At 32.7% G+C, this 24,947-nt stretch overlaps 1 protein-coding gene across 1 annotated transcript in view; it reads left to right on the forward strand.

Moving 5' to 3' along the window:
- Positions 1-13,434, forward strand: part of LOC139494018 (uncharacterized) — a 43,551-nt gene extending 30,117 nt beyond the window's left edge. Inside the window, exons 6-7 of the mRNA XM_071282184.1 lie at positions 3,715-3,774; positions 7,538-13,434. Of these exons, the coding sequence (XP_071138285.1) occupies positions 3,715-3,774; positions 7,538-13,434 (5,957 nt within the window). The remainder of the gene's footprint in view (positions 1-3,714; positions 3,775-7,537) is intronic.
- Positions 13,435-24,947: the final 11,513 nt, after the last annotated feature.

Below are 24,947 nucleotides of genomic sequence, written 5' to 3' on the forward strand. Positions count from 1 at the left end.
ACCGTAACCGCAATAGGTAGAAAAAAAATGAAGGGTGAAATTTGTTCAGGACCAGACCCCGGTTCTTCGTTACATTTGGATCGAAAAGATTCAACGACTCATTGGTAGGGTTATGCCCCTATGAAAATTAACCGGTGTCGGTTGGCCACCAAAACTCAGAAACCGTAAGTCGTAGACACATAGGATCTTCACCAATCATCATCATTTCATGTATCTTTAAAAAATACCTCAAGGTCAAATTTGTATGTTGACCTTGACCTTTGACCTAACACCTTGTTATGGGATAATCTCAGAAACCATTATACTTACAGAAGTTTTAAATGGTGGAAAATGTTTGGGTCATTATGGCGCAACTTTGTTACATTTTGACCAAAGAGATTTGACCTTTCTATAAGGGGCATAACCCCTGTTTTAGGTTTTTGAAAAGACAAAATCAGCTTTTACTATATAACCAAAGGTCCTAGACCCTTGGGGTCTTCAGTAATGGCATTGGGGACCAATGACCTTGACAAAGGTCAAAAGGTCAAAGGTCAAGGTCATGTCCCAGACAGCGAATTTAGTGTTTTTAACCTCATTTAAAGGATTTTTAGTGTGTTTTCGAGCTTTTTAAGGTTGACCTTGACCTTTTCAATACATTCTACGTCTGTTTGAACATGTATTTTACATTAAAAAAGGAAAGACCTCTCAATTGTTCAAGAACAATTGACAGTTTAATTATTATTATTATTATTATTCTTTTTCCGCCAAACTTTGACAAATTTAGCCGCGTTAACCGTAAGACGTGTCGCTTTCATGTTCACACTTTGTATCGGTGTCATGAATACCTATCTGGAACTCACCCTGTTAGTCGAAATTTTTTGTCGGTTCGGAGTAATCCCTCCGAAACCAAAAAACCTTGTTATCGTTCCAACACCGTAACCATAATAGGTAGAAAAAAAACAAAGGGTGAAATTTGTTCAGGACCAGACCCCGGTTCTTCGTTACATTTGGATCGAAAAGATTCAACGACTCATTGGTAGGGTTATGCCCCTATGAAAATTAACCGGTGTCGGTGGACCACCAAAACTCAGAAACCGTAAGTCGTAGAGACCTAGGATCTTCACCATTCATCATCAATTCATGTGACTTTGAAAAATATCTCAAGGTCAAATTTGTATGTTGACCTTGACCTTTGACCTAACACCTTGTTATGGGATAATCTCAGGAACGATTATACTTACAGAAGTTTTAAATAGTGGAAAATGTTTGGGTCATTATGGCGCAACTTTGTTACATTTTGACCAAAAAGATTTGACCTTTTTTTAAGGGGCATAACCCCTGTTTTAGGTTTCTGAAAAGACAAAATCAGGTTTTACTATATAACCAAAGGTCCTAGACCCTTGGGGTCTTCAGTAATGGCATTGGGGACTGATGACCTTGATAAAGGTCAAAAGGTCAAAGGTCAAGGTCATGTCCCAGATAGCGAATTTAGTGTTTTTAACCTTATATAAAGGATTTTTAGTGTTTTTTCGAGCTTTTTAAGGTTGACTTTGACCTTTTCAATACATTCTACGTCTGTTTGAACATGTATTTTACATTACAAAAGGAAAGACCTCTCAATTGTTCAAGAACAATTGACAGTTTAATTAAGGTCTTTCCTTTTACTAAAGGGAAAGACCTTACTGTATTTCTTCTGATTATTATTATTATTAAGGTCTTTCCTTTTACTAAAGGGAAAGACCTTACTGTATTTCTTCTGATTATTATTATTATTATTATTATTCTTCTTGTTCCGCCAAACTTTGACAAAATTTCCCTCCGTAACCGTAAGACGTGTCGCTTTCATGTTCACACTTTGTATCGGTGTCATGAATACCTATCCGGAACTCACCCTGTGAGTCGAAATATTTTGTCGGTTCGGAGTAATCCCTCCGAAACCCAAAAACCTTGTTATCGTTCCAACACCGTAACCGTAATAGGTAGAAAAAAAATGAAGGGTGAAATTTGTTCAGGACCAGACCCCGGTTCTTCGTTACATTTGGATCGAAAAGATTCAACGACTCATTGGTAGGGTTATGCCCCTATGAAAATTAACCGGTGTCGGTTGGCCACCAAAACTCAGAAACCGTAAGTCGTAGACACATAGGATCTTCACCAATCATTTTCATTTCATGTATCTTTAAAAAATACCTCAAGGTCAAATTTGTATGTTGACCTTGACCTTTGACCTAACACCTTGTTATGGAATAATCTCAGAAACCATTATACTTACAGAAGTTTTAAATGGTGGAAAATGTTTGGGTCATTATGGCGCAACTTTGTTACATTTTGACCAAAGAGATTTGACCTTTCTATAAGGGGCATAACCCCTGTTTTAGGTTTTTGAAAAGACAAAATCAGCTTTTACTACATAACCAAAGGTCCTAGACCCATGGGGTCTTCAGCAATGACATTGGGGACTAATGACCTTGACAAAGGTCAAAAGGTCAAAGGTCAAGGTCATGTCCCAGATAGCGCATTTAGTGTTTTTAACCTTATTTAAAGGATTTTTAGTGTGTTTTCGAGCTTTTAAGGTTGACCTTGACCTTTTCAATACATTCTACGTCTGTTGGAACATGTATTTTACATTAAAAAAGGAAAGACCTCTCAATTGTTCAAGAACAATTGACAGTTTAATTATTATTATTATTATTCTTCTTTTTGTTCCGCCAAACTTTGATGAAGTTAGCCTCCGTAACCGTAAGACGTGTCGCTTTCATGTTCACACTTTGTATCGGTGTCATGAATACCTATCCGGAACTCACCCTGTGAGTCGAAATATTTTGTCGGTTCGGAGTAATCCCTCCGAAACCCAAAAACCTTGTTATCATTCAAACTCCATAACCATAATAGGTAGAAAAAAACCAAAGGGTGGAATTTGTTCAGGAACAGACCCCGGTTCTTCGTTACATTTGGATCGAAAAGATTCAACGACTCATTGGTAGGGTTATGCCCCTATCAAAATTAACCGGTGTCGGTTGGCCACCAAAACTCAGAAACCGTAAGTCGTAGACACCTAGGATCTTCACCATTCATCATCAATTCATGTGACTTTGAAAAATATCTCAAGGTCAAATGTGTATGTTGACCTTGACCTTTGACCTAACACCTTGTTATGGTATAATCTAAGCAACCTTAATACTTACAGAGGATTCAAATAGTGGAAAATGATTGGGTCATTACGGCGCAACTTTGTTACATTTTGACCGAAGAGATTTGACCTTTTTTTAAGGGGCATAAAGCCTGTTTTAGGTTTCTGAAAAGACAAATTCAGCTTTTGCTATATAATCAAAGGTCCTAGACCCATGGGGTCTTCAGCAATGACATTGGGGACTAATGACCTTGACAAAGGTCAAAAGGTCAAAGGTCAAGGTCATGTCCAATATAGCGAATTATGTGTTTTTGACCTTATTTGAAGGATTTTCAGTGTGTTTTCGAGCTTTTTAAGGTTGACATTGACCTTTTCAATACATTCTACGTCTGTTGGAACATGTATTTTACATTAAAAAAGGAAAGACCTCTCAATTGTTCAAGAACAATTGACAGTTTAATTTAATATTGTGTTTGATTACTCATCAACTTTGAATCTAGCATGTTTATATAATAATTACATCATATTATAAAGTAAAACATTGGGCACAATTCCACTTGTTCTAGATAACAAAAGCAAGTTTAATCATTTATTCCTATTTTCAGACATCGAAAAGCTTAGGGATGACGTTGAACAACTTAAAACAGATAAAATGAGAGTATCAGGTATGAATAGATATCAAAGGTACCAGGATTATAATTTAATACGCCAGACGCGTGTTTCGTCTACATAAGACTCATCAGTGACGCTCAGATCAAAAAAAGTTATAAAGCCAAACAAGTACAAAGTTCAAGAGCATTGAGGACCCAAAATTCCAAAAAGTTGTGCCAAATACGGCTAAGGTAATCTATTCCTCGGATAAGAAAATTCAAAGTTTTGTTACAGAAAATTTATAAAAATGACCATATAATTTATATTAATGTCAACACCAAAGTGCTGACTATTGGGCTGGTGATACCCTCGGGGACGAAACGTCCACCAGCAGTGGCATCTACCCAGTGGTGTAAATAGTTATCAAAGGTACCAGGATTATAATTTAATATGCCACACGCGTATGAAATTAAAATCCGGTTAAACATCGAAAAATCTTTTAATATCACATAACATGTTTTCCAATATTTTGTAAACTGTTCACTCATGCATGTTGAATGATGGTTAAAAAATTATTTATACATTTTTACATCCAAATTTAATCATACAAACAGATAACTGCACCAACAAAGGAAATTGACAAGAATCATTTGAAATTTGCCTCGATTCCTAGTGTCCATAAAAACAAATTCAGTATGATATTTTATTTTTATTTATATCGCTTTTGCACCCATCACAGACCAAAACGTATGCAATTATGCAAAAAAAAAAATCTTATATACTGTTAAACAAGGAAACACAAGAAAATACAAATTATATATTTTACAAGGTTAAATGAAACGGTCAATTGCATTTTCAATTTTTACAGGTAAGTTTTAAACTTTAAATTCCTGTTCTGTTTATAATGATCTCTGCTACACACATTTTGATCTCGCTAAAATTGGAAATGACGTTTTCCGCCGCGAAATATTTCACAAGAATGTTTTTGTCAACTCAACTGTTGCGCATATAAGACCCTTATTTGAAGATTAAAATCATCACAAAGTTAACACGCTGCCATGAAATGGTTGGACCCTGTCATTCAAAATACCGTCATCGGATGTACCCACCTTTTAGTTTTCTAAAGTAAAGTAGTGAGAACTGAAAATGATAATCAGATCATAATTTCGCGACTTTGAAACACAACCAGCAGACTTACTGTACTAAGAACTGATCGTAAGTGATCAATCCTGCTTAATGACTCCTTGGCAAGATCGCTCCTTCCAGGGTTTTTCAATCTACGAAATCGAATCTTTGCATCAATAACCACTGCAGTTGAGAAACGAGGATTGAGCGGAATCAGCTCACAAACAATCTGAAATGAGTTGCGACAACACGGCATAAGACCCAGAAGGCCGCAGTTTAGATCTGTTTAGAATTAACGTTTCCAAAATAATTTTTGTTTGTGTACACGATGTTGTAAATGAATTGTTTAATTTTGAAAATCATTTGTACAATTTCCTTTATTGTTATAAATTGATGTTTAAAACCGTATTACTTGGGATTTTTCAGATTGTCAAATCATTTGTTCAACTTACATAAATAAACAATTTAAAAAGTAAATCCAAATCGTTTGTTCAATGTTATTGAACACACATCTCACAATACCAAAAAAGGCTTTTGTATTGAAAGTCGTTTGTAGAATTTAGAAACATATGCGTATGTTTTAAATTCGTTTGTTTAATCCCCAAATTGATAGGGATGTTTACATTTACGTCATACGTTCAACACATTGTTGGCTGCTATGTTGGCCGAAACACAAACTCAATTACAATTTCATTTTTCGATTTTTTAGAAAACTACGTGTGATCAAATAAACGTTGCCCTTAAATAAGTTAAATTGTTAAAGTAATCAGACACATCAAAGTCTTTAGTGGACTCAAAGGAAAAAGATTACTAAAATAGGATCGAAATATAATTCACAAAATTTGAAATATAAAGTCGATTCAGTATGTGAGTTATTGTCCTTTCATAAGATTTTACCTACTTTTGGTAAAACAATTTTAGAGTTATAGAGAGGCATTTTCATGAAATGTTATTTGGTTACCATTTCTTTTTTCATTTTTATTACATATCCTGAAAACTAGAAAATAATATAGCACAAGACACAAATAAGTCAATATTAGAGAAGTCCTTCATCTTCTTCTTACAGCAGTTATTGGTTTTAAGTTATAGTTTACCACAATTTTCAAATTTCACTGATAACCTTTCAAAATGAAAATGGCTAGACCGATTATATGAAAAGCAAAAATAAACAATAGTTTGGCAGACACAGTTTCCACTCAATACAATTATTCATGTTGCATTTAATCAAACTAAGCGCAAATGCCTGTCTGAGTCATACAGACTCATCGGAATCTGCAGCTTTATGTCGCATTCAGTTATGATATACATTTAACTATAATTGTATTTTTCTATTGGTCTTTTAGATTTTCATATGTTTCGGTGCTTATAGATCCTTGGCTTTGACCGGTCTTGGTAAAAAATACTACCGAAAAGCGCCATTTTAATTTAATTTAATTTTTATATTACAACTGCCAATTTTCTTTATATGCTTTTTAAAGTGTGTTGAATCATATGTCGATATCAGTTAACGAGGTAAATACAGTACCATAATATATTCCACAAATAAAAGTCTTATCACGCTATTTTTTAAGTTGGCCATTTGGCTGTTGATTGATAACCAGTGTGCGTGTGTAACTCTACCATTTCTATCCGGTTATAAACAAATCACACTATCTAAAAGTGGAGTTTGCTCAGGATGTTAAGAGTGGACGCATTTATATCTTAAATAGTTATTAAAATTATAACAGTAGTATTCAGTTTTCATTATGCAACGATAATAAAAACCAAATTTGATATTGTGACAATTGCAGGTGACGCTGACCCCGGTTGTCGTAACAGTTGCCCATTAAGGTTCTAAATCAATGTGTTTTGATGTCTCAAACAAAGTTAAAATAACGGTGTTAATTTGATTTGCTAGAAATTCTTTCACGTGTATAGTTGTGATGAACTTTTTTTATTTAACCTGTCAGCTTTAATGGCTTGTAAGTTAATCCATGAAAATATTCCTTTTTTCCATGAATTGGCATACAGTCATTGAAGGTGAAAGAGTCATTCCCTACCTAGGACTTTATTGTTTTCCTTTAAGATAAAATCGGACCTTATTCATTCACACACTTCTTAAGGTTTATGTATATTTTCATTGCTTATCACCGTGTTGTAATGTGACAGTGTTATAAAGTCAAGATGATTTATGTTCTAATTCGTAATCTCAACCGAACATAAAACATTTATCAATATAATACAAAACTCTCACGTGGGAGTACCCACTTGCAAAAGTCAAGTGCATTTTTATTCAAGAAATAAGTACACGTAATTCATTTTATATCAATGAGAAATTATAAAAATTGTCTTGTCTCTAACTAGCACTGTAACATCAATATTTGCGACTCTTCTTGGACTATCAACCTGTAAATAAATAATTTTCATAATTATTTATTCGGAAAAAGGCATCTAGAGCACTTGACCGCAATGACTTTAACTACTATCAAACCACACGTGCATGAAATTCTTCCCGCATACTTTATATATCCAATCAAACAGACCTTTCTATAAATAGCATAAACACATGTTCCTTACCAAACATTACAAACTATCATCGATATATTTACAACTTTGATAAATACAATAATCCACACTGCATATGTCTCATAATAATTTTTACAACCTTGTATGCCTTGTAAACTGATTTTACCACCCATAGTCAACAATAAAAAGTATTAATTTTTTTTTTAGACTTGATGGCTGTAAAACTACACCAGTGGAAGAAAGATGAAGAATATTATGTGGAAACAACAGCTAGTAGACATGTAATGAATTGTCTGCAAGATACTAAATGCCTTTCTGTAGTTGGTCCACCAGGGTCTGGAAAGACGTTTTTAGTTCAACACGTGGCTTTACAAATGGATAAGATTGGTTTTAACGTTATAAGTGTAAATTCCCCAAATGAAATCAGAGAAAACTTTAAATTTGGTACTAAAACGCTGTTTGTCGTAGATGACATGTGTGGAAATTTTACAGCAAATACAGCAAGACTAGACATATGGAAAAATGCAAAGAAAGATTTAACTTTAATGCTAAACAAAGACGTATGTAAGTTGATATTAACATGCCGATCACAGGTATTCAAGGATGAAGGGTTTAAACATTCAGACTTTTTGCTGTTTCGAACATGTATTTGTAACTTAGTTGATGACAAACTAGCACTTACAAATTCTGAAAAAGACAACCTTGCAAATAAATACTTCAAAACTAGGAAAAACGAAGTAGAATGTTTATATAAGTATGATTTCTTTCCTCTGTTATGTAAATTGTATGATAACAATAAGGATAATCCAAGCTTTTGCTTGAACAGATTTTTAAAAGAACCCTTTGATATCTATACAACAGAACTTGATGACCTTTATCGTGACTGTAAAGAGGGCAAATACAAATTCAGTGCTCTGTTACTATTGGTTATTTGTAATAATCAGCTCGAGAAGAAGGTATTAGAAGGTAAGAAACTCGTGAAGACTATACTGGAGGAATGTGGTATAAACGAACGTTTATCAGTTGAATCGTTGATATCAATATTTAATACATTAACAGGATCATTTTTGGTAAATGAAAACGGCGTTTATCGTACAATTCATGACAAGTTGTTTGATTATCTTGTTCACTACTTCGGAACAAAAAAAGAAAAAGAGTTTATTGATTTATTGATAAAACATGCAGACAAGAACGTAATTCGTGAACGATTTCTGATCATAGAATCAGGTACATGCGACTTTAAAAAAAGGCAAGAATATGTTATTAATATTCAAGATGATAACTTACACATAATACAATTGTATACTCAAAGAGTGTTTGATGATATGAAGGTTGATTCTATTGACACATATATATGGTCTAACGATAATATAAGAACAAAAATATTCATTAAAACAGTGTTTTCCATTATTGAAAAGCTTCATAATGATGATATATTAGAATTAATAAAAGTTTCATCTAGTTTATTTTTACTTTACATGTTTGTAATGGATGTCAAGGACATTGAATCATATTACAATGGCTTAAGGTTTGGAATAATAGTAGATAATGTTAACTTAGAGATATTCACTGAAAGGATATTGCATGACATGACCGAAACTAAAAATGTCAGTGATTACAGTCATTCTAAATGTTGTAGAAACCCAAAGTTTCGTACTGAACTACTAAGCTGTATGAAAAAACTAAGCACTGATAAAATTCAAGAACTAATCAAGAGTGCAAGTCCTAGTTTTGTACAGTTAATGTTTGTGATGAAAGAAGAAGATATAAAGCAGAGAATATTTAGTAGTAGTTCCTTCTACAAACTTTATGGCATTGTAATACCCAAAGATATCATACAGATGTATATGCAAAGAGTTTTCAATGACATGTCCAGTCATACTGACGTACCTACGTACATAAGTAAATTGAGATGTAGCAGTAACGAAGACTTCAATACCGCATTACAACGATTTATGAACGACAATCTATCCGTTAGAAATGAGGATCTTAAAACTGCAAGCATTAGTTTCATCCAGGTCATGTGTATATTAACACCAGAAGATATCAAACATAATAGTCCTCACGTATACAAACGTTATGGGTTCAACATACCGTGTAATGCTAGAAAAGAGTATATAGAGAGGGTATTTGATGATATGACTAGGTCTGATGATGTGAATAAACATGTCAAAGGAAACAGGAATAGAACAAATACAATATTTAAAACTGGATTACTAGAGTTCATCGAGAAGCTAGGCAGATCGAAGATCCAAAATTTGATTAAAACTGTCAGTTATGATTTTTTAAATCGACTATGTGTGCTGACGATCGACGACATTAAGGATGGTGATAACTGGGACAGATACGGTGTTGTTATACCCGAGGAATACATACAGTTGTACATAGATCGATGGTTTAATGGAATGATAAAACTGGAGAACTGCGAGAATTATGTTGCGAAAAACAGGAATACACACAGAGAGAAATTTAAAATATCACTACGAAGCTATTTGAAAGAACTACAGGAATACAGAATCGAGGAACTGATTCAAACGGCAAGTAGTGACTTTTTAAATAAATGGTTCGTAACAAAAAACGAAGATATACAAATTCAAAGTAAAAAAGAGTATGAACAATATGGCATCATTCTACAAGGCAAACACTTACAAATGTACAATGAAAGGATTTGGATGTTAATAAAGATGGATAAAGATTTCATGCATGCTATGGGTTGTAACAGGAATACCAGATATGTACTTGAATATGTCAATCAACTTCATATTTCACAGATAACAGACTTAATGAAAACAACAAGTGAATTTTGTGTCGAATCTTTTCACAAGATTAAAGTGGATGTTAATAATGATTTAGAAGAAGAATCATCATATTGTCAATCTTTAGACAATGTTGTTAGGAGTATATTGTCAATGAAGGCGGGATTCATCAAATGGCCAATTAGTCGTATTGATCAATACATGTACAGGATGGTATCTGACTGGAGAAAAGGATATTTGTGTGCTGTGATCAGAAACGTTAATATGAAAAACAAATCTTTTATGGAGAGGTTTGTGGGTTATTTGAACCATCTTGAACCATCTATTATTTCAGAACTGGTCAATGGCGTACGCCAAAAGTGTGCTGATTGTCCATGTCTAAATTTTCGATTTTATCATAATAATAGTATAAATGCTATAATGATATGCAGTAGACATTGCGAGGTTAACCTTGCAAAATGGTGTGTAGAGAATCATTGCAATGGAAATCGATACGACAAGCATTACAAATTGTGTGCTTTGTTTATTTTAATTGTATTCGACAATCAGATAAAGGAAAAGGCACTAATAGACGAGGATCAAACAGTAAAAGATATGATTATGTTGTTTGGAAGGAACCATGATATCCATCATGCTCATGGAGATATACCAGCTAGGTTAGTTCGTGATGCACTTGATTCTTCGTTGAATGGAATAGTCATAAAAGAAAATGGTGTTTACCATGTCATAAATACCGCAGTGGTAAAATATCTTTTTATTTATTTCGGCTCTATCGAACACCTGTCAACTATTCTAATTGAATATGCTGATTTGAATAGTCTGTATAAAATATTTATGTTAGACAAACAAGAGTGCGGACGAAAGTACTTAATCGATCTGCCTGCTACTAATATACATAGGTGTATAGAAAGGATTTTTGAGTCACTGTCTAGATCTAAACAAAATATCAAATACATTTTAGGTCAGAAATATTTGCTAAAGTATAATTGTCTTAGAAATATCAAAGCAATTACAACCTACAACGGAAACTTAAAAAAGGAAGCAATTGAATTACTAATTAAAGATTCTTGTATTGAATTTTTAAATACTTTTTGTCTGGTGGATGGGACAGAGGATGATGAATATCCAAAGAGTTATCCTTTTATTTTGATACCTGGTGATTTAATCACTATGTATATAAGGAGACTTTTTGATAATATGAAAATAAGTGAATGCGTGGAAGTTTGTTTGAGAAAAAACAGAAATAAGAATAATAGAGCTTTCCACACAGAATTATCAACGTTTTTCAAGATTATACAAAGAGACGATGTAGAGGAGCTCATTGCAAAAGCCAGCAGTGATTTTATTAGCCATATGTTAGTGATTTCAGAAGATGATATAAAATATGAAAACTGTTGGGAATATGAGAGATATGGAATAGTTATACCAGAAGATTTGATAAATATTTATATCGATAGGGTGTTTTTTGACGTAACAAATTCAAATAAAGTGCTCCAAAACAGAAACGTTCAGAACAAAAAATTTTGGAATGAATTTCAGTCCTGCGCAATCTCAATTTCTGAAGATAAAGTATTGTGGTTGATCAAGACAGCAAGTAGTACATTTTTAAGTCATATGTTTTTGTCGACAGAAGGTGACGTATACGATTTAAGATCTCAGATACGGGAATGCTCTTTTAACTTGTTGTCACGTCAGTTCTATAAAACTTTCCAACAACATTTGTCTAAAGAAAAAAGTAAAATGTTTTACTTCGGGCACAAGAGTATCACAGAAATATATCGGTTTTCACATAATTTGTTCACCTTCACGAGCCAGTATTCATATGAGAAAGATAATTTAAATGTTTTTCTTACAGGGAGTTTTAAAGATGACAAGACTTTCGACAATTTACATCAGCATCCAATAACACAGGTTTTTACAAACAAAACAATCAAACTTTGTGTGAGATCATCAGCAATTATTGTCAAAGAAAACATCAAAAGGATGATACAAGACTGGAATGACGGAAAAGTACATGATGTTTTTGCTAACATTAATTTAAGTAACCCATCCTTTCAGAGTGAGTTCATTACCTATTTGAAGAACACCGATGGCGCAGTTCAAACAAACCTGGCAAAAACGAACGATATCGTTACTGGAGATTCGCCCTTGGCAGTATGTTGCTATGCTGGTATCAAAGAACTAGCAGAATGGTGTCTGGAAAACAATACAAATACCAACAGCATTAACAAATTTGGAGAACCACCCTTATATATAGCTTGTTACCATATACATCCTGATATAGTGTGGTGCCTATTGAACCATGAGAATAAGGCTGATGCCAATATGAAAACAGAAGTAACCAACATAACACCATTGTATTTGGCGTGTGAAAAGAATCTTAAAACGATCGCTCTACATTTGTTAAAGGAAGAAATAGACGTTAACCATACATTTAAAGACAAAACACCGCTGTTTGTTGCTTGTAAATATGGACACATCGATATTGTAAGGCTTCTTCTGACACAAAAAGAAGACAAAATAGATATTAATAAAGGAAAACCACTGTATACTGCATGTAAAAAAGGACACACAGAGATTGTTTCCCTTTTACTTAACCATACCGCCGATGAGGTAGATGTCAACAAAAAGACATCATTCAAAGGTGAAACACCGTTATATGTAGCTTGTGAAGGTGGATACAACGACATCGTGTCACTCCTACTTAAACATGAATCTTCAGGATTGAATAAAAGTAGATTTGATGGGGCTACCTCGCTCTTTGTTGCCAGTCAGAAAGGTTATGACGAGGTGGTTGCCACTTTATGTCTTCAAAAAGAAATAAAAATAGATAAATGCATGATCTTTGGTATGTCTCCGTTATTTATAGCTTCATTATTAGGTCATACAAAGATAGTTGAAATGTTACTAAATAGAAATGCAGACTCTAACAAATGTGTACATGATAAAGAAACTGTTGAAATATTGTTAAATGGTGAAAAACAGAGGTCGTGGCGACAGCAGGACTTAGAAACATACATCAACGATCTTAGAGAAAAAGATAGCAGCTTCGATTTAAAACTCGTGAAATTTAAAAAAGAAGGAAAGGGGGAAGATCGGGTATCCAATTTGTTTTTTGGATCATCACCTTTACACATAGGATGTGTATTGGGCCACACTGAAATTGTAAAATTACTTGTTGACAGGATTTCAGATGTCAACAATTTAAATGAGATAGGAAATACTCCATTATGTTTAGCTAAAGATCTAGGCCATGAAGACATCGTAAGCATACTTTTAAGTAAAGGGGCAAAACATACGTTGGAAAGAAGAGCAAGGAAAAGAAAATGGACACCTGAAAATAATTGAAATGATAAAAGTATATACCTTGATGTCATAAGACAAAATATTATGACGACATATTAGATTACAATTCTTTTAACGTGAAGTGCTCAAATTTAAGTTGTTGTATTATATACTGCCTCCAGAATAATGAAATATATTGTTTTAATGATATTCCATTCTAAATTGTATTCAAAAGAAAATATGAATAGGCATGTCATTATTCCTTATTCGATGAATCGAATTGAATTTTATAACACTCTCATAGAAAAATATGAAATTGTATATATTCATTATGTCAATTATCTCACTCTTCTCGTTATCTGTGGAAATATGTTCAGTTTCCTTTCTGTCATTTATGAATAGTAATACCTTCCATTCATATTTAGTGTTAAAATATATAATTATAGTAAACGTTATTTCATATAAATTTTGAAAAAAAGTATTTTATTAATTGAAAGAATCTATAGGATTATTTATAATTAGTTTCAAGATAAGACAAGAACTGAGTAAGAACGATACTTAGTTCATTTCAATCTGAAAGATCATCTGTATTTAATAACTCATACTTTTTAACAAGATATTTTTTTTATTTCGAATTCTAATTATTTCCTTACTCTTTTCTGCTGTTAAGGTAGATAGGGTGTCTTTCTCCATCTTGGATTTGGAAATACCAGAAAACAAGGTCTAGATCTTTTATAGAATGTGCAAATCTTTAGAGAAGTAGGTAACTCATGTGTAAGAACTTCCACTTCGATATAGAAAATGACATGTTTTATCATATTTATGGTTGTATTTTACAAAAAAAAGAAAACTTGTATTTGATAATTTTTTTCCAACTTTGCCAAATAAGGGGAGGCAACTCAAATGCAAGGGCAGATAATTCAGATAAGGTACTTTTACACTGGATTGTGTTAGGAATTTACCTATTTTAAAATGTAGCAAGAAAACGGGTCCGGTGACCCCATTGTTTCTTTTTCTTAACTGAAAGCATACTATTAAAGCCATCTTCTCATATGTTATCTCAAAATTCTATGGTGTAGATTATGCTTTATTGCAGAAAATTGAGTTTTCCATGCATAATCTTTACAAAATTTGTCAATTTTGAACACCGTGTAGCGTGAAAATAAGCCCGGTGACCCCTTCTTTTTATTATTATTTTTTAAAAAGCACGATATGAACTACATTTTGGCAAATTATTAAAAAATTCTATGGATTATAATTTAGACACCCCATCTACCTTAACACGGTCGGAAGGATGATTAAATAATGACAAAATCAAAAACGGAGCATTTGAGTGTACTTGTAAACACTTAAGATATGTCATATTGTTATGTACCTTTTTATCATGTTGTGCATCTATTGTTTCATAATCTTGTCCTTGTATAATATTTATTTATTATATTGTTTATTTACTTTGTATATTGATAATATTTCTTCTGAAACTTGTAGCCTGTAAATGTAAAAAGCGAATATCTACAAGTTAGAATAGTTTAGATATTTTGTGTTTTGTGCAAACATATTGCATTGAAATTTCGATATCAAAATATAAGAACAGATTGTTGAATTGTCTGTATAACTGTATGCGTATTATATAGGAAAGTATAATCAGAAGATGTATAAAGTGAACACATAGACTGACATTTTGCATTGTATACAATTATTGACTTTTGTTTTATGTACGCTATTTAATCAGAAATAACTTATTTAATCTTTATATAATATATATATTTGGTTTTTTTTACTGAATGTAATTACATGTTTTACGATACTGTTAGGTATATGTCACATCTATGTTTGATCCTTTCAATTGTTAAAAAAATATATGCAACGTTTTAATTCTGGTAATTTAATATAATTGTAATTTATATATTATTTTGCTTTTAATTTTTGATAAATAGTTTAGTATTGTATGATTATATTTGTTAGCGGCAATAAATAAATTAGACATTAAACTGAAATAAGATAGCGCTTAGGTCTTTTGCCTTAATAATGTTTGATAATACTCTTAAATTCTATGATTTAAACTCAAGTCTTGAAAATTTTGTCCAGACTTTATAAATGCCTAAAATGAAAATGGGTAAAAAAAAATCAAGTTAAAGTGAATTCTGTACATACTAAATTAACAAAAGAATTGACGTTTGAATACCAATTACATGAAATAAAATCATACGTAAAATATTGATGTTAAAACTCATTGAATAAACCTATTAAAATGTATTGGAACTTGTTGGATAGTTGAATGATTGGCAATCATACTTCACTAAATATTCATTTTCTTTTTCATATATAATTAATGATCAAATTTCAAATCGTTCGATAACAACAACAAAGTTATTTCAAATGTTTAAACAAACTACCAGATCGAAGCTTTCTTTCAAATCAAGCGATGATATTTTGGACTAAACTATTGTAATCTATACTTTTGACGTACATATTATCTGATAACTTGAAGGAATGCTAAACGGTTTATCATTTTGACCTACAAAGTTATCGTCCTCTTCAACAGTTGTCAAATGATCAACACTTATTAAAAATGTTAGTTAGATAGGTCACAAACTTTTATACTTCTTTGATTTTACCATTTGTATTGTTTTTGGTGCATTTTGAGCCATCCATGTTTTATAAAAATATTTAATGTTAATAATTTTTAGTTTATCATAATGAATATATGTCTTCAGAAATATAAGCATGATAAGTGACACTTGAACGAAAAGGTATTTTTATCCAAATCAAGATTTGTTATGATGGTAAAATTCAGGATGTTTAGTCTTGCACTTGAAATTCGTTATGTGTTAAATTATGTGATGCCGAAATATTTTATTTTGTTCATGTAGCTCGCTACAGTTTAGGTGTTCATGTAATTACAACCTGCCCGTGACAGGCAACATAACCCAGCCTTCTCAAATTTAATTGAATGTAATGACTCGAAGATATACTGAAAGTTATTTTGAAAGTGTAGCGTGTCTAGATTAGTACTGCATGCGCGTAGCTACGTTTACGTCAAAACGCCCGGGCGTACACTTGAATTTTGGTTAAAAAAATATTTTAATGTAAATAAATTAAAAAGAAATGGTTAAAAGCACATCAGCCCTGTAAATCTTTCTTCAGTAGATTTTATAATTGCGAATAAAAGTGACGACACTTACTTTTCAATCTAATGGTACCGTGTTATATATTTGTTCATTTTCTGTCAAAGTCTGAATCTACTGTGAATTCTACTTACTTTCCTTTTGTTTAAAGCATTTAATTATTTGCTGAGATGCGATATTTGGTTTGCATTTTTTTTCGAGCCTGTGACATTTATGTCGCGAAAGCGAGACATAGCGATCATGGATTTCGTTGGCGTCGTCACCAGTTAGGTTTAGTATGTGGTTAAAGATTTTTTTTTAAATATCATTAACTTTATCAAACCTTCATGAAATGTACGAAAGTTGGACAGAAGCTTTTTGTGATTAAAATCCAGAGCATAATGATGAAATAATATTTTTAATTTGCCCGTATTTTACTGATAAAAGGAATATCTATTTGAAATTAACAAATAGATACAGTCTGGGGTTAAAGTATGTTACACATCAATTAGTTTGTCAAACCTTCATCGAATTTTATGAATCTTTGGCAGAATAAAATTGAGAATGGAAATGGGGAATGTGCCAAAGAGACAACAACCCGACCATAGAAAAAAACAACAGCAGAAGGTCACCAACAGGTCTTCAATTTAGCGAGAAATTCCCGTACCCGGAAGCGTCCTTTAGCTGGCCCCTAAACAAATATATACTAGTTTAGTGATAATGAACGCCATACTAATTTCAAAATTGTACACAATAAACTAAAATTTAAAAGAAGCATTTTTATGATTAAAGTAAAATTTTGAAAATATTTATTTTTTATTTTTCAGTTTACAGACGGACTTATCTTTTCGAAATTAAAAGACGGTCTGGAATTAAGTATTTTTTACATGATAAAATTGAAAACCTTCAGAGATTGTCATGAAACTTGGGTAGAAGTTAAAATATTCCAGATCAAGAAAAAATATCCTAAGAAAATGTTTGATTTTTTAAAACCTGTAACTGATAAATGGATTTTCTTTTCGCGGGAAGTAATCCCAGGCGAGAAGCAGGGTTCCACGGAACGCTTAACGAATTTTCATAATACACCTGAACATCTATGAAAATTAATAACTTTATGTCAATCAACGAAATTTGCACAAATAAGGGGTTTTCATCGAGTGCGGCTCCTTTTATACATATTTTAAAGTAACTGCTTTGGACATTTTCTCTTAAACCAATGACCATTAGATTCCAAATCAACACAATGAATAAAGTAAACATAAGAGATAAACCAAGGAATTGTATATTTAAATATACAATTCCTTGGATAAACAAATTAGACTCTAAAGTATGTTGCTATTGATGAGTTTTTAATGACAGAAATAGTATCTCATTCTCCATAACTCGTTAGCTTCAGGGTGCTTCGCCCCCTCGAACCCACTACCAGTGGATGCTTTAACCTGGACCCGATTGGGGCCATCAAACCCCTCGCCGAGGTTTGGGCGTACACCTGAAAATAGCCTAGCTACGCCACTGAGTAGAGGTACAAAATAAATGGTCAATCCATATGCATGCATGGTTGTCTATCTAGTAGTTGCGTCCAATAAGTGCCTATTCCAATTGTATGAGCGGTAGGACGAATTATACCTTAGCTGCAATGAATGTATGCATGAACGTATATGTTTTTTTAATATTTCGTGTTATTGTTGATAATGTTATGCTTTAATCAGTAATACAAATTAGCGTCAACGCATGATATTCTTAATTATTTGATTGCATTCTTTATAATACTCCCGTCACTTAGCGAACTTCCGTTTTGGGTCAGGTATCGCAAAAACAAACATCAGAATTTACCCGATTGAAGACAAATTAAAGAAAGTGAACATTTTAAGATTTTGATACATCGTGACCCATTTCTGTGAAACACAACGAAGTCATGAAATGAGTTTTCAAGTGTTTACGATGGAATAAAGATGTTTGTGTACATATGTATTATTGATTTATGTTTTGTCATTATAATATTAACTGTTAATATTATAATGACAAAACATAAATCAATAATACATATGCAAGAGCCATCATTTTAAAATGATATTTATAGACAATATTGTATAAACATACACTTAATCGTTATTTATTCCAATCCGGAAACTAAACAACTTTTCAATGACGTCACAATCCAGACGAAGCTATCTAGACCCTGTTTCCACAATGTATTATTCATAAGACTATATGAATATAAATAAAATAGGTTTAAATTTTTTTTTGTTTTATATGATATTCAAAAATTCCGATGCAACTTTAAAAATTAGAAATTGAAACTGGAAACTTCAATAGAGTTAATTATGTGACTTTTGTTTTTAAATTGGTTGTTCGCAAAGATTATTTACCACCAGTCCTATTAAATATATAAGATAAATTCTTTTGTTTATATCAGTTGAGATGATTATCATACATGTAACTATGCATTACTCTAATTCTATTATTATTGCGTATGGGTAAAATGAATTGTAGAAGTTAACTTGTCTAGGTAACTGTTTTGTGAAGAATTATATGTAATATTAATTAACTTTGATCTTGATTAAATAAAAATAAACTGCTTCTTTAAGTGTTCCTTTTTTTCTCTTTAAATATAATAAGAAGATGTGGTATGACTTCCAATGAGACAAGTATCAACGAGGCACCAAATGATGTAGATGTAAGCAAGTAATTGTAAGGTCGTCAGCAATAAGCAAATCCAGTTCTTCCTCGTCTTTCAATTCGAAAAATGAAATAGAGAGGTAGTATGATTGCCAATGACACAACTGTCCAACATAGTCCAAATCCGAAGCAGGTTTAAGCAACTTAAGGTCATCATTAGGCCTTCAACAATTATCAAAATCCAGTGTAATAACAACTTGCAAGTTATTTTGAAGTTGACAGACATTTAGTTTTGATCATCTAGGTCGCCGTCAATACTTTTTTTCTTAGTTTTGTGTGCCAAAGTGGTAATTGGACTATATTCAGTTTATAACTGCACTTTCCATCAAATGATGGATTAAATCAATATGACAAGTAACTGATAATAGAAATAACTTCATAATAAAGACAATTCTTTAAATTGGTAAACCTTCATCAGAAAAGGGGGAAAACTTAATTTGAAGAGAAAAAAGTTATCCAAACATTTATTAAAGATGTTCCAACTAAATCGAAGATAACATTGTAAATGGAAGTCTGGAATATGTCTAAGAGACAACAACCCGACAAAAGAGCAGAAAACAGCTGAAAGCCATCAATTGGTTTTCAGCACATCGAGAAAATCTCACAACCACAGGCGGGCTTCAGCTGGCATATAAATAAAATGTGTACTGGTTCAATCTTTACAAAGCATAAAAATGTCGGTATTCACCTCAGAAGGTAACCAAACCTGTAAACAGACTTATTCGGATATGATATAGTTACGATATTGTTGTCAAGTCTTTAAGGATTGCATATTTTGGTATTATTATTAGTGATTCACTCATAGGGTCATTGCATCGGAAATCAACTCTTTAATTATAAAAGCAGTTGTTGGCATGCTACGGGTTACGTTCTTCTCATATATTATATGATGATATGGTGCAGTTACTAAACCCCTAACGGGAGAGATTGTTCTTCATTTTCATATACTCTCAATTCTGTACTACGAGTACTTAATGTGGTTTTTTTTAGGGTTGTTGTTAGAGAGGATGGATTGACATATACCCTGCCACGTTCTGTCTGTGTTATGATTCGTGATTTTCTTTCCACAATCTGATGAGTTCAGCCTTTTACATCTGATTTTTATAGTTTGTTCTTATGTCGTGCTGTACCACCTATTCAAGGTTAGGAGATGGTAAAGCGCTCAAAAGCACACATTCTGTATGTGCTTGTCCCAAGTCATGAAGTCATGAACCTGTATTTAAGGATGTACTTAGGGGACGACCATTTGATATTCTGGTGGGAGGGGGGGGGGGGGGGGGGGGGCAGGAGGATTTTGAAAATAGATAACTCACCCTTGATAATCACAAAAATAAATGGTTTGTTCTGAGGTAGTTTGAAAATAAATTACCTGACTTGTATAGAATGTATAGAAAATAAATAACTCAGCAGGTCTAATCGAAAGTATGAGATGGCACCAGATTCTTCATAAATTCATCTTTTTTCCCCAAAAAAAATCGGGGAAACACTTCCAAAATTTTTTAATAACAAAAGTATAAATATTATTTAAATATACTTGTCTGAAAATTGGTTTCATTTAACTTGAGGTACATGTATATTGTCTCAGGAAACCTTACCTCACTTTTATTTTAACTTGGCCGTAACTGCATGTAGGAAATTTTAAAACTAAACGCTTGTCTCCATATCAAATTGTGTTCACGGCCTTGCAAGAAGAAAGTTCTGTTTTCCCTCAGACTTATAGCCCTGATTTTTCGGGATCAATGTTTCTTATTTATTTGTCTTTTGTTCATTGATTGCCCTTCTGTATTCTGTTAGTGTTGCATTCTTTTTGTAATCTAGTAATTTGTTATAAATAATAAAATTAACGGTACCAATTTTCTTGCACCAGATGCGCATTTCGACAATACATGTCTCTTCAGTGATGCTCGTGGCCAAAATATTTGAAATCCAAAGCTTATATAAAAGATGAAGAGCTATAATCCAAAAGGTATAAAGTTGATCATGAGTTTAAAAAAAAAACAGCAGCCACAGACTTAACTATGTAAATTCCATTTTTGCTTTATCATGCACATTGGTCTTTTGATGTTGTCTCTAGAAACTTCAGTCTTACACTTAATTTATACATTTTGCTTTGAAACCAAAATTTTGTCAAAAAATTATTAGAACAAAACTTCATTTTCAGATTATGAAAGGGTCTTCGGAACACCCATAAAGCATGATTTTGCATCATTTGTCCTATAGCTTCTTGGGCCTTTAGTGGTTCCAAAACCCTTCAAATTTTTTTTTGCCTCCCTCCGTTCGGCGTAGTATGTTTGCCAATACATTTAAAAGCGCCTAGTTATAACAAAACTTTAATACTATGTAAGCAATACATGTATATGTAGTTGGGAATTTAAAAGAATCATTTCTGCAGAGGGGGGAGGGGGGTTAATCTAATTAAATGGTACATAATGACTTAACTATTCTATATGTATTATTTATTATATATTTAGTAGTAAATACAGTAGTTTTGCATATTTGATAAATAGCCTGCTGTTTAATCCATATCGCGCAACTTTGATGCGCACCCTTTATCGCATACCCTTTATCACACCCCTACTTTTACATAAAGTCAGTTTTATTATTTTTTTTTGCTTAAGAAAATTTTTCCTCAAAATAGGTCAATTTTTTGAATGACGTCATTGTTTGGTATGTGACGTCACGAACGTCAAGTTTTCATATTTTTTGGCACACTAAATGCAACTATAAAAAATACAAAACACACAAATAAGGGAGCTACCATTTGATTTTTATGGGGGGGGGGGCTAGGATGAAATTTGAAAAAAATAGGCAGGACAGGAGTTTTGAGTTAAAAAAAAAAAGGCAGGATGAGACACTTGCAAAAAAATAAAGTCAGGATAAACTAAAAAAAAAAAGGCAGGACCGAACAGAGTGAAAAATAAAAAGGCAGGACAGAGATTCAGTACAGCTAAAAAAAAATGCAGGACAAAATTTTTCATCCTAGCCCCCCCCATAAAAAATCAAATGGTAGCTCCCTAAATACAATAATAAACAAAATATTTTTAAAACAACAGCACGCATTGAGAAGTTATTTTTAGGCCTTTGAAACAAGACAAAAGTAGAACTGAAGGTAACCCAGTGCTATGGATCAGAAAACAGTTCATATAATATAATACTCTTCTGTTGAAATATATGATAAAGCGTATAATACATGGCAAAATCCGTATCACATGCCGGGTCACCCTCGACCAATATCATCCCTCGGGCCTAAAGGCCCTTGGGCTGATATTGATGTCTCGGGATGATACGACATATGATACGGATTTTGCCATGTATTATTCTCTATTTATAATAAACAAATCATTTAAAAATTGTAAGTTTTCGAATATCAAAAATATATTTGTGAAAATGAATAACAAATGGTCGTCCCCTGAGGTGAGGTAAGGTGAAAATTAATAAATCAAGAATTTAAAATTGATACTACTAGCCGGTAGAGCATGCGTTAAAGATAAAAATAAGTTAAAAATATCCATAGGTCATGGACCTCCTTTTCGAGATATTTGAGATTTAAAATATGGCGGGAAAAGGCTGACTCGGACTTTTTTCTATATTTGCATTGGTATTATTTGGGTCTCAAAACAAAAGAAAGAAAATCAAGAATCTTCTAAAATTTTGGTAAATGACCTTTCATGAGCTATATAGTCTTGTATGAAAAAATAAATGGGTGTTATGGGGCAAACTATTTTACCTTGTATTGTATGGAAAAACACCAAGGAGTCCGAACATTTGCCACGAATTCCAAAACCTCACCTAAGTACATCCTTAAGTGGTTGTTATGGAACGCCGGAACTGTCTTATAGTGTAAATAGTTAACGTGCTTTGTCGCTTAGCCTTTACGTCCTGTCATATCTTCTTTATGTTATGTGCATGTCCCTTTATATCCTGGCACTGAATCTCAAATGAATTATTTGTTTAGTCAAACAATTGTATGATATGTCATTGCTAAACTTTGTTTTGTGCAATAGGCATTACTTATTGCTGTAAATATGTGTGCATCGGGTTGTTGATTTAGTATTGGAAATGTGATATTTTTAAATATAGACTGATGTAAAAATCCTATATGAATATTTAGCTTTTAGGGGAAATAATGTTGTTTTACTTGATGAGTGTGTGTTATACACCCATGCTGTTAAAATTTTGTTCACTTTACTTGTTGAAAATTGAGACATTTACAAATATACAGACACGACTCTAGTTTCCAAGAAATGCAACCGAAAGGAACAATACACAATATAAAAATGAAGATGTGGTATGAATGCCAATATGACAACTCCTCCAAAGAGACCACATGATGTAGAAATTAAAAACGATAGGTCACTGTATGGCCTTCACTATTGAGCAAAGCCCATTCCACACAGTCAGCGATTAAAATGCCCCAAAATGACAAATGTAAAACAATTCAAACAAAAATACTAGCGGCCTAATTTATGTACCAAAAAAAAAGAACCAAATACAAATAAGTAGCACAACAACAAACGGCGACCACTTAATCACAGGCTTCTGACTTGGGACCGGTAGGAACAGAATTTGGCGGGGTTAAACAATTTGATGGAGCTGTGGTGTAACAGTACACCATAAGAACAAACTATTAAAACTTGTTGAAAAAGGCTTAACTCATGATTTTGATACTCATAGAAAAACATCTAAGAAAAACATAGAGTTGACGTGGCTCGGTACTTGAAAGTCCCAATGTAAAAAAAAGCATACATCTTCCTATATCTAATAAAATTGAGAATGGAAATGGGGAATGATTTGAGAGTGCTCGCAGTTATTAACAGTCGTGTATATTATTATGCAAAACTTTCCTAAGACGTACTATTTCCTCCGTCCCTAAGGCGTGTTCAGACGGGTTGGTGTCCTGATGGGGTGGGGTGGTGATCAGGTGGACCGCCCCTCTGATCTGAAACTTTAAAAAAAAAAAAACTAACAGGGATTAGGTACGATACGCTACCACCCTTTTTGTCTCTCTCGTTATTTGCAAAAAATGCTCGTTTCAATTTTGCATTATCTGATAAATAGACAGTTTCATTCATGGATAAGGTTTCAATTGATTTTGATTTTTTTCGCCCAAAGACTGAGTAATTTAACTGAAAAAATAAGTGATTCCTGTCTTTCGAATATACGTAACGGGTTATAATTCATACATGCAGTTATTTATTGAATACTTCTAAGATGGTTTACATATCTGCAAATGCTTAAATTTAACTTAAATTGTCATTTCATAGTTTTTGGTAGTCTGGTATTTAAAGTGTGTGAATATTTAGTCGATTTCACATTGATATGTTTATACATGTACGGGTTTACATATAAAAGTAATTTAGAGTTTCTCAGAAAGTGATCAATGCTACGTGTCCATAGCACCATGCCGCGATAGAACTACAATGTGTCATGAATTATTCAACTTAATGTGACACAACTTAATTCGGGGTAAAGTAAACTACTTATGCAAAGACTATCACTGTAGATAATACATATTGTGCGCTTTTTTATTTTAATGTTCTGCATGTGCACCCTTAAATTGGGTGGACTGGGGTGTCTAAATTCTTTAATTTGGACGATCTTATCGTAAATAACTTGTATAAGTTTCGAGTTGATGTGACAATACTTCATGGGTAAATCAACTAGATAACAAATTTTGACCTGATAAAAATTAAGCAGGCTAACTAATGGGAGCACAGATTGAGAATTACTAGAATAGAATTTATTGATGTATTAGCTTGGCTTCTGACTTTCAAACTTCACATAAACATA

Source organism: Mytilus edulis, chromosome 11 (assembly GCF_963676685.1).
Source record: "Mytilus edulis chromosome 11, xbMytEdul2.2, whole genome shotgun sequence".
In the NCBI taxonomy this organism is placed as follows: Eukaryota; Metazoa; Mollusca; class Bivalvia; order Mytilida; family Mytilidae; genus Mytilus; species Mytilus edulis.